This window comes from Neoarius graeffei, chromosome 2 (assembly GCF_027579695.1).
Source record: "Neoarius graeffei isolate fNeoGra1 chromosome 2, fNeoGra1.pri, whole genome shotgun sequence".
Lineage (NCBI taxonomy): Eukaryota > Metazoa > Chordata > Actinopteri > Siluriformes > Ariidae > Neoarius > Neoarius graeffei.
The window spans coordinates 35,628,799-35,643,709 of record NC_083570.1 but is presented as its reverse complement, the minus strand read 5'-3'; the positions used below and the strand labels follow the sequence as shown (position 1 = coordinate 35,643,709).

The window sequence follows — 14,911 nt, the reverse complement described above, 5'->3', positions numbered from 1 at the left end:
TTCTGTAGCATTTAACGTTGTGCTGGAAAACAAACATTTGGACTCTAAAATGTTTTTGTACTGACTCGATAATATAGAATTCATAAAACAGAAATCTATAACAAAGTTTATATGAAAAAAAAGGGTGCCTGAGACTTTTGCACAGTACTGTACATGTTTAGCAACATGACCTGTTGGAAACAATCATGTTTCAAATTCATTTGCAGCTTGAGAGGGCTGCTGAAGACAGGAAGTGAGGCAATATTCCAGCAACGGCTTGATGATGTTTTGCATTCAAATCAAGTACGTCGCCTTGGGAACGAGTGCCAATCCGTCCCAACAGGTTCCTCCATTACTAAGGGGCAATAATGTGTCTATATGTGGTGTTCTGGAATGCGAATATTTGTACAACCCCGATTCCAAAAAAGTTGGGACAAAGTACAAATTGTAAATAAAAATAGAATGCAATAATTTACAAATCTCAAAAACTGATATTATATTCACAATAGAAAATAGACAACATATCAAATGTTGAAAGTGAGACATTTTGAAATTTCATGCCAAATATTGGCTCATTTGAAATTTCATGACAGCAACACATCTCAAAAAAGTTGGGACAGGGGCAATAAGAGGCTGGAAAAGTTAAAGGTACAAAAAAGGAACAGCTGGAGGACCAAATTGCAACTCATTAGGTCAATTGGCAATAGGTCATTAACATGACTGGGTATAAAAAGAGCATCTTGGAGTGGCAGCGGCTCTCAGAAGTAAAGATGGGAAGAGGATCACCAATCCCCCTAATTCTGTGCCAACAAATAGTGGAGCAGTATCGGAAAGGAGTTCAACAGTGTAAAATTGCAGAGTTTGAACATATCATCATCTACAGTGCATATCATCATCAAAAGATTCAGAGAATATGGAAGAATCTCTGTGCGTAAGGGTCAAGGCCGGAAAACCATACTGGGTGCCCATGATCTTCGGGCCCTTAGACGGCACTGCATCACATACAGGCATGCTTCTGTATTGGAAATCACAAAATGGGCTCAGGAATATTTCCAGAGAACATTATCTGTGAACACAATTCACCGTGCCATCCGCCGTTGCCAGTTAAAACTCTATAGTTCAAAGAAGAAGCCATATCTAAACATGATCCAGAAGCGCAGACGTCTTCTCTGGGCCAAGGCTCATTTAAAATGGACTGTGGCAAAGTGGAAAACTGTTCTGTGGTCAGACGAATCAAAATTTGAAGTTCTTTATGGAAATCAGGGACGCCGTGTCATTCGGACTAAAGAGCAGAAGGACGACCCAAGTTGTTATCAGCACTCAGTTCAGAAGCCTGCATCTCTGGTGGTATGGGGTTGCATTAGTGTGTGTGGTATGGGCAGCTTACACATCTGGAAAGACATCATCAATGCTGAAAGGTAGAGGTCTGCGCGGGTCGGATTTTTCAGTCCCGCTCCCGCCCGCACCTGCATCGTGCAGTCCCACTCCCGCCCGCAAAGAATTATGATTTTCAGTCCCGCTCCCACCCGCGCCCACAAAAAAATTATGATTTTCAGTCCCGCTCCCACCTGCCATATTTTGTCCTGCTCCCGCCCGCAAATCCCGCATGATGCAGACGTTCGCGTTATTTCTCAGGAAAGTTCTTGTCTTGACACACAGCGTGATGGTGCCCCGCCCCCTACTTTGAGTGGATTTGAGCATAAATATCTACAGCTCACGTTTGTTATTGTTTACCTTGTTTCTGAATTCAGCATGTAGTATCTCTAATAATAACAATTAGTGCTGTCAAATAATTAAAATATTTAATCGCAAATCACACATTTTTATCACATGAGAAACCATTGCAATTCTCTGATCAGCATAAAAAAGTGAATGGGCTTGCTTTGTACCAATTTTTTTTTTATTGCAAAGCAGAGCTAGTAAAAGAAATGAATTGATTTACTGCTTGCGTTAGTCTACAACTTTAATCAGAGAGATATGTTACACAGTGACGGTAGGCTTGACTCAATGCTATCCCAGAAATCCTTCCTGTAATATGCAAATTTGGCCGCCTCTGATTGGACAGCCAAATTTGCATATTACAGGAAGGATTTCTGGGATAGCATTGAGTCAAGCCTACCGTCACTGTGTAACCTGTCTCTCTGATTAAAGTTGTAGACTAACGCAACAAGTAAATCAATTCACTCATGGTTCTCTTGTTAGCTGGGTGGGAACTGCGAGTCATTAGAGTGATCAAAGAATTTCCCCTTAGGATGATCAATGGCAAGTTTAAGATGCCATTTCTCACTCAATCTGGCAATCTGACTTTCTCTGCAAATTTAGGCATCTTAAAATGTTTTTATTAATGCCAAATAAAATATCTAGCACAAATTATATATGATAAACATAAATTAATAATTTATAAATTTTATTTCAAGCACGTTTTTAGTTAGCGGGACTGCAGCTTATCACCGCTCCCACCCGCGCCGCATATGTGCACTCCCGCACGCATATGTGCACTTCCGGTCCCGCCCGCGCGCGCAATGAGCTTTCAAAATTTGTCCCGCGCCGCACTGCTTTGCGGCGGGTCCCATGAGTCCCGCGGGACTCCAGTGGGAGTGCAGGGCTCTACTGAAAGGTATATCCAGGTTCTAGAGCAACATATGCTCCCATCCAGACGACGTCTCTTTCAAGGAAGACCTTGCATTTTCCAACATGACAATGCCAAACCACATACTGCATCAATTACAGCATCATGGCTGCGTAGAAGAAGGGTCCGGGTACTGAACTGGCCAGCCTGCAGTCCAGATCTTTCACCCATAGAAAACATTTGGCCACGGGCGATTGCTCTAAGACAACGAGGGAGGCTCAGCCTCCTCTAAAAATGATGAACATCGTGTAGGATGAATTGCGCTAGGCTAATGTTATAGCCGACCTTATAACATTGCTATTTCAGATCCAGAATCATAGAAATATATGTGCTCAACCCACTACAGCGCGAAATCATTCCCTTATAACTTTAATGTGCGCGTGAGTTTTTCCCCCTCGTGACAGCGCGATGCAGCGCAGCCTCACTGGACTTCAATGGCATTGGGAGCTATGCGCTTTCAATCTCAAAATGCAAGACGGTTATTGGACAAATACTGCGAAAATGCCCGCCTACGGACTCCCAGCCTCACATGGGAGGGACATGGCAGTTTCCGCGAGGAGGCTGGTGATTGGTGAAAGCGGCCGGATATTTTCTTTGATTGACAGCTCGTTTCAAATATAGACAGGCAGCGGTGAATTTCAGTTCAGTCCCATGCGGATTCGCAAGTGCTGTGGTGTATTCTAAGACATCAGCTTACATTTCGATTTCATTCATTACATACGGTTTCTACCAACTTTTTTAGTTTGTATATATTTTCATTGTAAATAAAGTGTAAATATAGTGTTGTCAAGTTTGCTATCTTAGTTCCAGAAATTTCGTTTATTTGAGTGACTGAACTTGAACTTGAGGGGGCTAGTCAGCTAGCAAGAAAGCTGCGCACGGATGCCAAGCATTGCTGATTTAATTTTGGCGAAGCCATTTGCCAGTCTTCCTTTTGAGGAAAAAATTAAAGAGCAGGGTAGACCAACGCCTCAAATTGACTTGGTGAGAAAGGTAGGGAATAATACTTGTTCCTTTTAGCTCTCCTGGTACGAGAAAGTGAATTGGCTAACAGCAAGTGACCCACATCAACAACAGTAAATAGGCTACTTTAGTAATATGTCATGGATGGACCAAAAATATAGAATCTATTTAAAATGTTTATGCTGAGTATATTATATTGGAATATATATTTTTCTGGATATGAATTAAACACAGCTACAATTTGGAAAACATTTTTAAACAAAAACACAGCCGAGAACATTTCACACTACAGACCTGGATTAAAAGTGAAGGGTTATCAAAATTGTCAATAAAACATTTCTCAGTCAAAATAAGTAAAATATAGGGAAAGTGTCACTGAATGAAATGTGTGGCACCCAGCTCTACTGCTGAGGTTCCTGACAAAGAGCTGCTTTCAGTAATGATCAATTTTTAAACAACATGCCACAATTTTAAAATATAAAATGTTAAAATATACCCCCCCCCCCCCCAACACCACCATCATGTATATTGGACAGTAGGCTAATGGGCCAAAAGAACCTGTTATTTCACAGTTTGTGACGCTGCCAACAATCAGCCAGATCAGAGGCAAGAGTATGGGCAAAATTGATGTTTTTTCTTTTAAAATCTGGAAATATCGTAACTGACCAGCCTCCCGTTTGAAAGACTACCAGCCGCCACTGCATTTGGTGCATCATAAAACAGAAGATACGACAAAAAAGACCTAAGACAGTTGAGCAACTAGAATCCTACATTAGACAAGAATGGGTTAACATTCCTATCCCTAAACTTGAGCAACTTGTCTCCTCAGTCCCCAGACGTTTACAGACTGTTGTAAAGAGAAAAGGGGATGTCTCACAGTGGTAAACATGGCCTTGTCCCAACTTTGAGATGTGTTGTTGTCATGAAATTTAAAATCACCTACTTTTTCTCTTTAAATGATACATTTTCTCAGTTTACACATTTGATACGTCATCTATGTTCTATTCTGAATAAAATATGGAATTTTGAAACTTCCACATCATTGCATTCCGTTTTTAATTACAATTTGTACTTTGTCCCAACTTTTTGGGAATCGGGGTTGTATTGTTTAGAATGCTTTTATAATTGTTAATCATTTGTTTTATAATTAATGTCATTAATTATGAGGCATAATAATAAAAAAGGGAATATGTTTGTTATACCATGCAACAAGTTATTAAGGAATAACTTGGAGAACTTTATTCGAGTTTAAAGAAATGCTTCCAAGGAATCATTACCAACTTACAAACACTTACATGCATGCAGTTTGAATGATTTATGAAAACGGGCTTGTGTTACCTTTTTTTCTTTCAAAGTGAACAGGAGAGCTGCACAGCCAGCCTCCATCACTCCGCCTCTGACTAGAGCACACACATGCACACACTGCAGCAATGATTTTCATCACCACCCAGCATATAATTTAACCTTCAAGCACACTGATAATTAAACGTGGTGGAACGCAAAGTCCCGAACCGCCTCTTAAGAGTCACATTAAAAAGAAAAAGCGATCCAGTGGCGAATGATGATTGAAGACACCTCTGAATTAAATGGGGGAAATAGTGTGGCAGGTACAAAAATACAGTCACCGTCGCACCCAAAACTCATTTCTGACTTTCAAGACTCTGGATAGGAAAAAGCTAGAGAACATCCCAGAGAAACCCTCCATCTTTCTTTTTTCCCCTCCATCTCCAGGGCCTCTATTTTTCACTTCCACTGTGGCCTTCCCTCCATCCTTCACTCAGCCATTACCTGAGATGTTTCTCCAGGGAGTCCACTTGGTTGTGCAGGATTTTTGTGGTTTCAGTCTGGGGCCTAGAAGAGAGCAAGAAAGAGAAATTAGCCATTCAACACTGACTAATTACAACCTAATCATACCCTTGGGTTAGGAGTTGGAAAGGAATAAAATACGACGGTTCATGCTGTTCTCGGAAACTATTTAATTCCGACGTGGTGTGATGCAGCCTGACATGAAGCGGGCCAAGTGGATTATTTTCCTATAAACAGCAACGTGTTATTCCTCTTATACTACAAAGATTTACCAATGATTACTTTTATTTACGAAAGAATGACATACTTTTTATCCATTCATAGCTATATTTCATGTTGTGTAATGTCCGGGAAACAGCAATGTTACACTATAACATCTATACAAACTTGTTGACATTTAAGCTTCTTTATTTCACTTAGAAACCACAACAAATTTTTGACGCAACATACAAATGTGCTGGATAAATTGGTCGATTTTCTAACTCTTCCAGAAAACAAAATTATAGATAAAGGATTAATTAACAATTATTCGCTGAAGGTGAAATGAATATCGGTGATTACTATAAATACGGGCCACTTTTTCCCTGGAATAAAAACATGTATTCTATTCCCTTCTAGTGGGTTTATTGATGGCATGCGATATCATATTGCTTATCCTCCATGTATAACACCACTCTCCCAGATGGAAAATGAGCGTGCAATATTGTTATAATATTGCACGTTGTCAAGACAACCCAACGTCACACATCAGCACTCATGCGAAGAGCCAATGGCAAAACTTTTCTGCTGCGCATGCACACAGTCATTTCTTTGCTGGCTGGGAAAGAGAGAAGACGAGGCTAATCCAGTGCTAGGTTTAAGCACTAAATAAATGAAACTGAAAACTGAAACTGAAGACGTGCTGAACACCTGAAAGTCTACCAAAACTTAATTACAGTGGTGCTTGAAAGTTTGTGAACCCTTTAGAATTTTCCATATTTCTGCATAAATATGACCTAAAACATCATCAGATTTTCACACAAGTCCTAAAAGTAGATAAAGAGAACCCAGTTAAACAAATGAGACAAAAATATTATACTTGGTCATTTATTTATTGAGGAAAATGATCCAATATTACATATCTGTGAGTGGCAAAAGTATGTGAACCTCTAGGATTAGCAGTTAATTTGAAGGTGACATTAGAGTCAGGTGTTTTCAATCAGTGGGATGACAATCAGGTGTGAGTGGGCACCCTGTTTTATTTAAAGAACAGGGATCTATCAAAGTCTGATCTTCACAACACATGTTTGTGGAAGTGTATCATGGCACAAACAAAGGAGATTTATGAGGACCTCAGAAAAAGCCTTGCTGATGCTCATCAGGCTGGAAAAGGTTACAAAACCATCTCTAAAGAGTTTGGGCTCCACCAATCCACAGTCAGACAGATTGTGTACAAATGGAGGAAATTCAAGACCATTGTTGCCCTCCCCAGGAGTGATCGACCAACAAAGATCACTCCAAGAGCAAGGCGTGTAATAGTCGGCGAGGTCACAAAGGACCCCAGGGTAACTTCTAAGCAACTGAAGGCCTCTCTCACATTGGCTAATGGTAATGTTCATGAGTCTACCATCAGGAGAACACTGAACAACAAATGGTGTGCATGGCAGGGTTGCAAGGAGAAAGCCATTGCTCTCCAAAAAGAACATTGCTGCTCGTCTGCAGTTTGCTAAAGATCATGTGGACAAGCCAGGAGGCTATTGGAAAACTGTTTTGTGGATGGATGAGACCAAAATAGAACTTGGTTTAAATGAGAAGCGTTATGTTTGGAGAAAGGAAAACACTGCATTCCAGCATAAGAACCTTATCCCATCTGTGAAACATGGTGGTGGTAGTATCATGGTTTGGGCCTGTTTTGCTGCATCTGGGCCAGGACGGCTTGCCATCATTGATGGAACAATGATTTCTGAATTATACCAGTGAATTCTAAAGGAAACTGTCAGGACATCTGTCCATGAACTGAATCTTAAGAGAAGGTGGGTCATGCAGCAAGACAATGACCCTAAGCACCCAAGTCGTTCTACCAAAGAATGGCTAAAGAAGAATAAAGTTAATGTTTTGGAATGGCCAAGTCAAAATCCTGACCTTAATCCAATCGAAATGTTGTGGAAGGACCTGAAGCGAGCAGTTTGTGTGAGGAAACCCACCAACATCCCAGAGTTGAAGCTGTTCTGTACGGAGGAATGGGCTAAAATTCCTCCAAGCCAGTGTGCAGGACTGATCAACAGTTACCAGAAATGTTTAATTGCAGTTACTGCTGCACAAGGGGGTCACACCAGATACTGAAAGTAAAGGTTCACATACTTTTGCCACTCATAGATATGTAATATTGGATCATTTTCCTCAATAAATAAATGACCAAGTATAATATTTTTGTCTCATTTGTTTAACTGGGTTCTCTTTATCTACTTTTAGGACTTGTGTGAAAATCTGATGATGTTTTTGGTCATATTTATGCAGAAATATAGAAAATTCTAAAAGGTTCATAAACTTTCAAGCACCACTGTATATATTCCTCACGCATATTTACAAGAGAAAAACATACAGATGGACATTGAAAAACTGGAAAAGAGACACAACAGAGATATAAAACTTCCGCGCTAGCAAGCAACTGTGATAATTTGTACACAAACATGGCCGTGAGGTTTGCTTCGTGAAAAGTGGAAGATTTTGAGAGAATTTTGGCTGCCAGATCAGTATGTTGCATGTAGTTGTTGATGTTGATTTTAAAAGTAACTTAGTTAATTACACAGGGGAAAACAACAACAACAACAATAATAATAATAATAATAATATTTGGCTTGACTGCACTAGCATTGGCCTGTGCCAACACTACACTGGCTGAAAGGTAACTGCACTGCCACACTAACAGCACCAAGTCGCAGGTAAGCTAGCATTGGTCTTCGAGAATGCCGATATGAAGAATGTGTTTAATAATAATAATAATAATAATATTGGCTGACGTTTTTTCGTGGTATATCAGATATATTCCATACTTGTCTTTGACTTGTTCAATATCATGCTAGCTGAATGGACTATATCTATCACTCAACACCCGCCAATATTATTTATATAACTGAGATTATTATTTATCGATATTCACTGAGCCTGAGGTGGATAACTGTTTTGGTATAAAAACAGAGGTGATTATTAAAAAAATAGACAAATAATTTTAAAAAATTGTATTTAAAAAAATGTAATTCATTTCAGGCTTCAAAGTAGCATGCAAATGTAATAACTGCACGGCGCAGACTTTTGTATAATTTGGATACTTTTGAATAGTTTTAAACCAAACTTCGTAGCATCTTCAGTGCTTTTAGGGACAGCAATTTCTTTCATAATTTGCAATTCTTCCTTAGAAAGTGCTTGGTTGCCATTTTGCCAAGTCGCTCGAGACGATTATCGAGAAATCGTCCGAATTTCTCGACCAATCAGCACGCGGTTTCCAATAATCACCTGCGCAATTATACTAATAAAAAAATAATCAGTGAATAAAAAACTATCAACTGGAAATGTATGCTGTTTAATGAGTTTCATTACTACAATACAACTGAAAATAATACAGGCTCCCCCAGCCCAAAAAACCCAAGATCAACTGTTAGCTACTGCTCACTTACAGTATGTATCCCCCCGCTCTCACTTATATCAGAATGCAGGCAATCAAAGGAATAGGACACTTATTATGAATGTTGACTTCAACAAATAATTAACCCTGAAAAAAGTGAGTAAAGAGCAGTGTCTCTCCCCAGGGATTTCAAAGAGCATCCTGGTAAACTGTCATTTTGAAACAGGATTTTGCTTCTTGAAATAGCATCAAAATCCACCCGATATGTTTCATAAATACATTCAGTCGGTAAGCGACAGATCTGAAAACACTTTACACGGTATAGAACCCCAAGCTGAAGCTCGGTACCAAATATCAAGCAGTTGTGATTTGTAGTTGCTGAGAAAACTGTGACAAAAATGTTGGAAATCCACGCTACATGTTTTGTAAATGCATTCAGTCGGTAAACAGGAAGTCAATGTGTGACAGACCTGAAAATGGTCTACACGGTATAGAACCCCAAGATGAAGTTTGGTACCAAGTGGTTATGATTTGTGGTCACTGAGAAAAGGGCGTTTCGGACGGATGGATAGATGGACGGATGGGCAGAGGTAAACCAGTATACCCCCCCTCCTTTAGAGCGGTGTGTGTGTGTGTGTGTGTGTGTGTGTGTGTGTGTGTGTGTGTGTATATATATATATATATATATATATATATATATATATATATATATATATATATATATATATATATATATGGTGCTTGGAACCTAGATATGACATTTTCTCTTAGAAATAAATTCATATCATTTCCATTTGTCTTGGAAACAAATTTCAACCATGTATGCGCCACTGTCAAAACGTCTTTCAATCAGTGAAACACACACAGTATGTTCAGTCTAGTAGTGTCCACGAGCAGCAACCAGCACTGTGAGCTCATGATTTGAGAAATTACTTTTATTTCTTCTTTTCAATCTGTACATCTTTGGGTGTTGGGATTGGATTTAATACAGTACTTTTTAATGGCATTTTAGAGCTAGAGTTCGAAATGTGGAACACCTCTGCACCTTCAAATGGACAAAACGTGCTTTTCAAACTCATTCAGAGATTTAAAGAGATGAACTGGAGGCAAAGATTTCGGTGAACGTGCTTGTACGAGTGTGCACTCATCAACTTGTGATATTTGCCACATTTCTGTGTTAAAAAAAAAAGCTGCTGTTGAGGAGTATTTATGATTTTTTTCAATTTTTTTTTACAGCTAATCATTTCGATAAGCATTCATACCAGGAGAATGCTGAATTGCATTATCATGCATTTTTAATTCTGATTAAATTGAAGAGGGCAGTGAGAATAAAGATGAAGGGGGTAATAAAGCGGTCTAATTAGGTTTGGAGATTTTGCTCTTTGAAGGAAGACCGAAGCATGCAGAGACAATCCTGAGTTCATTAGTAGGCAGGCTACACTTGGGTTTACATGCACGCACGCGCGCACACACACACCGAGCCAATATCTGTATGTATGGTATGATACATGCTATGAAAACCTGCCCTCCACTCCAGAAATACCGACACCCTTCAGAAAAATAAGCACATGAACACATCCAGGAAGTGATGTTTTGTGGACAAGCTTAGAGTGAGTAAATAAATAAATGGAGGATATTACACGGTTGCGCAAAGAGATGAAGTTTATCTTCAGGTGGTGAGTATATATTTTCCAACACAAGAAGATAAACTTCATATCTTTGCACCACTGTGTAATGTTATTTGTATTATATAGACACATCCACAAAACAAATACACAAGTTAATCTAAAGATTTTCAATTTGAACCGGTACGCCATTTTGACAACACGCATCTAGTCAGCAGGAAAACATTAGGAGTGACGTCATTGAAGTGAAATATCGGGAATTATTATACATACAGGACACTTTTTCCATGGAATAAAAACATGTATTCTGTTCCCTTCTAACAGGTTTCACTCATTTGGTTTGATAGCATGCAACATCGTTAGCATATCGCTTATCCTATGTGTATTACCCCACTCTACCCAATGGAGAGTGTTGAATATGATTTATGATACTGCATGGTTGTCAAGACAACACGACGTCACATAAAAGCTCACGTGAATATCCAATGATAAAACTTTTCTGTTGCGCAGGCGCAGGATCAGGGCGGCACACGGTGGTGTAGTGGTTAGCGCAGTCGCCTCACAGCAAGAAGGTCCGGGTTCGAGCCCCTTGGCCGGCGAGGGCCTTTCTGTGCGGAGTTTGCATGTTCTCCCCGTGTCCATGTGGGTTTCCTCCGGGTGCTCCGGTTTCCCCCACAGTCCAAAGACATGCAGGTTAGGTTAACTGGTGACTCTAAATTGACCGTAGGTGTGAATGTGAGTGTGAATGGTTGTCTGTGTCTATGTGTCAGCCCTGTGATGACCTGGCGACTTGTCCAGGGTGTACCCCGCCTTTCGCCCGTAGTCAGCTGGGATAGGCTCCAGCTTGCCTGCGACCCTGTAGAACAGGATAAAGCGGCCAGAGATAATGAGATGAGATGAGATGCGCAGGATCATTTCTTTGTTCGCCAGAGGAAAGAGAATGACGAGGCTAATCAAGTGCTACTGCTAGGATTAGAAATGCTATAATTAAGCACTAAATAAACAACCTGAAAACTGAAACTAAAGACACGCTGAACACCCGAAAGGCGAACAAAACTTCATTATATATTTTTCATGCATATTTACAAGAGAAAAACATACCAATGGACATCGAAAAACTGGAAAAGAGACACATCGGAGATGTAAAGCTTCTGCGCTAGCGATCAACTGTGACAATTTGTAAACAAACATGGACACCAGGTTTGCTTTATTAAAAGCGTTAGATTTTGATTGAATTTTAAAAGTAACTAAGTAAATTACATCAGGAAATGAATACTTAAGTACGAGTGAAAAATACTGTGGCGAGTCTGCGTGGAAGAAAAGTCTGGAGACAGAAATCTTAGTTTCTCGGTCATTAGCCTGTGATACTGGCTCTTGGTAGCACTGCCTTGAATGCACTAGTGTTGGACTTCGCTAACACTACTGCTGAATGCTACACCGACTGGAACGTGACTTCACTGCCGCATTAACAGCGCCGAGTTGACCTTTGAAAATGCTGATATGAAGAGAATGTACTACTACAGCAGCAACAACAACAGGCTTTTTTCGTGGTCTATCAGATATATTCCATACTCGTCTTCGACTTGTTCAGTATCATGCTACCTGAATTGAATATATCTGATGAACTACTCAATGCCAGCCAATATTATTTAAATGTGTCATGTTTGCTGTTCTCAATTTCCTGGATGTAGCTTGTATGAAAAAAATACGAATGGCGTACTCTCCAGTAAAACATTCGTATAATATATATATATATATGTATGTATGTATGTATGTATTTTATATACATCAACAGTTACATTGTATGTGTGGGGGGGAGGGGGTTTTGGCATACAAAACATTATTATTTGAAATTTAAAATGATTTTGCTAGACCAAAGATAAATACTATCTCCTATTGTTTATGTGGAAATTTGAATTATTGTGTGTAATTTTTATTTGAAACCATCATTTCGCTCATTTTAATGAAGGAGTCCAAAACTTCTGGGGGGTTATATAGATTTACTGAAAGCTGTACTGCCTTTCAGATTTTTCAAGTTTAGGTCATAAAAAGAATTTTCCCTGACACCCAATTATTTTTGTTTCGTGGACTGAAAGCTACTGAATTCAAATCACAGACTTCCAATTTTATAAGGGTTTTTTTTGCTTTTTTTTTTTTTTAATAACAGAACAATTAATTAATTTATGGCCAAGTGGCCCTAAATTCTCCGCTATTTTTACCTGCTTCACCATGACTCAATACAAGATACTACGTCATGCATCACATGGTGGGCTTTCCCCGTTTGAACAAGGCATTGTGGGATACAAATTTGAAACAGGAGAGAAAAATGGAGGACGCGAGTGTGCAAATGAAATGTGAAAGACCAACTACAATAACAGAAAGCGAGAAGAAAAGACATTATGCTGCAAAGGAAAGGAAATGCAGGACCAAACTAATAAATATCGGCGGTCAGCAAGCGCCTCGGTGTGATCAGCTGTTCGTTAAGTGACAGAATGATGTACAGTAACTGTCAGTGCACGGTCAAAGGTAAACCTGCGCGTGCACACACATGGACTTCCTCTGTCTGCTTGACTGTGCGAAGTGAGCGATTTCATGCACATTATTTGCTCGGGAATCCGCTCAAATTGAATAACTTCCCAGCCACAGAATGGCCTGATATTTTGAGATATTCCAGAAATAGACGTATATCACAATGAACACATTTCAGAAGGAACTAAATTTCACTGATTTTCTGAAATCGAAAGGCCGTCTAGTGTAGAGTCACTGGATCTAGTTTTAGTGTACTCGACACAGGAACTTCGCACAACAAATCATATCGATATGATTTTCTTAAAAAAAAAAAAAAAGGGCACTATGTATTTTGTGAAATTGCTCGCATTATATTGGTCATGTTTTAATTTGAAAATTTGTCATAAATGATGAAAAATTTAGTTTTTTTTTTTATAGTTTATGAAACAAAAACGCACTAAACGGCAACCATTTCAAAATATATCCCAGACTGAAAGGGACGTGAATTTATCCTGGAGCAGCTACTCCGTGAATATATTTTCATTAAGGCCTTGCAAATTCAATATAAGTTCTGCACCCAAGATGGCAGCCCCTAATATGCTCCTGCTGTGTGTGTGTAGTGATGCATGCTAACCCATATCCTCTCTGAGGCAGACATTCCAGTGTATCGTAGCTGAGAGCCAGCTGGTCATCACGTTCGCAGCTGTAGATACACTCCAACGCCACAGACATTAGCTGGTCAGGGTCGCCAATAATCTTCTGCTGACTCTGAGAAACCAAACACACACAGAAACCAAAGCTCATAATCACCGTAATCATCATATTCATTGCAATTTCTCTTGCAAACCATTAGGATCCCAGCAGAGTTATAGGTGAGCAAATCACCGTATTTACACCACTGGAACAGAACAAATGACTGCACATCTCTCACAAACAGCAGGTAATGAAAAGACACTCAGCCACCTACAAACTAATATTTATGGCTTAAGAAAATGCAGAAAAGAGCTTTGCCCCTATAGCAAACTTTCACAAGCTCCTCAAAATACAGTACCAACTTCCTCATAAATGAAGTTAGCAGAAACATGTTATTGGGCCTAATGATGAGATCGAGGAAGTATCTTCAGTATTTAAAATAAAGTGCTCATTGACTGTTCACCACTGGTTCGATAATTGATTTGATATTATTATTATTATTAGCAGCAATAGTACAATCGCAAAAGTTGGGATGCTGCTGTGTAAAACATAAATCAAAACCGAAAGCAAAGCTCTGCATATCATGGAAACCCTACATTTCAGTGAAAATGTCATTGTGATGCAGCACAGTCGCAAACATGCCCCTGTCCCGAATTTTTTAAAACCTGTTCCTGGCATCCACTTCGACATGAGGATAGATTTTTCAAAAAACAATCAAAATTTCTAAGTTTCAACAACCAATCTGTCATCTCTGTACTATTTTCAATGAAATATAGGGATTTCATGCTTTAGAAATAATCACAATCTGTTTTATTTACATTTACACAATGTCTCTCTCTTTTTTTTGGGGGGGGGGGGGGGGGGGATGGTATTATGAGTAGCAGCAGTAGTACAAGTAGTAATAGTACTAAAAGTAGCAACCATAGTTGCAGTAGAAGAAACTGTAGTGGCAGTCAGAGTTGTAGTAATAGTAGAGCAGCAGCTACAATTATCAACAGTCCATAATTAATTATCGACACCTTTTACCAATAAAAAACAATTTTACCAAGGTGAGTTTCAGTTACAACAATTATTATTGGTTAATTAATCAACCAGAAGACCCCTCCC

The 14,911-nt window shown here is 39.3% G+C and overlaps 1 protein-coding gene across 2 annotated transcripts in view; it reads right to left on the bottom strand.

Moving 5' to 3' along the window:
• nbas (NBAS subunit of NRZ tethering complex) overlaps window positions 1-14,911 on the bottom strand; it is a 547,303-nt gene that overhangs the window by 373,008 nt on the left and 159,384 nt on the right. For both annotated transcript variants that reach the window (XM_060914124.1, XM_060914123.1), the window contains exons 26-27: window positions 13,746-13,879; window positions 5,360-5,422 (exon numbers count right to left, since the gene is read on the bottom strand). In XM_060914124.1, the coding sequence (XP_060770107.1) occupies window positions 5,360-5,422; window positions 13,746-13,879 (197 nt within the window). The remainder of the gene's footprint in view (window positions 1-5,359; window positions 5,423-13,745; window positions 13,880-14,911) is intronic.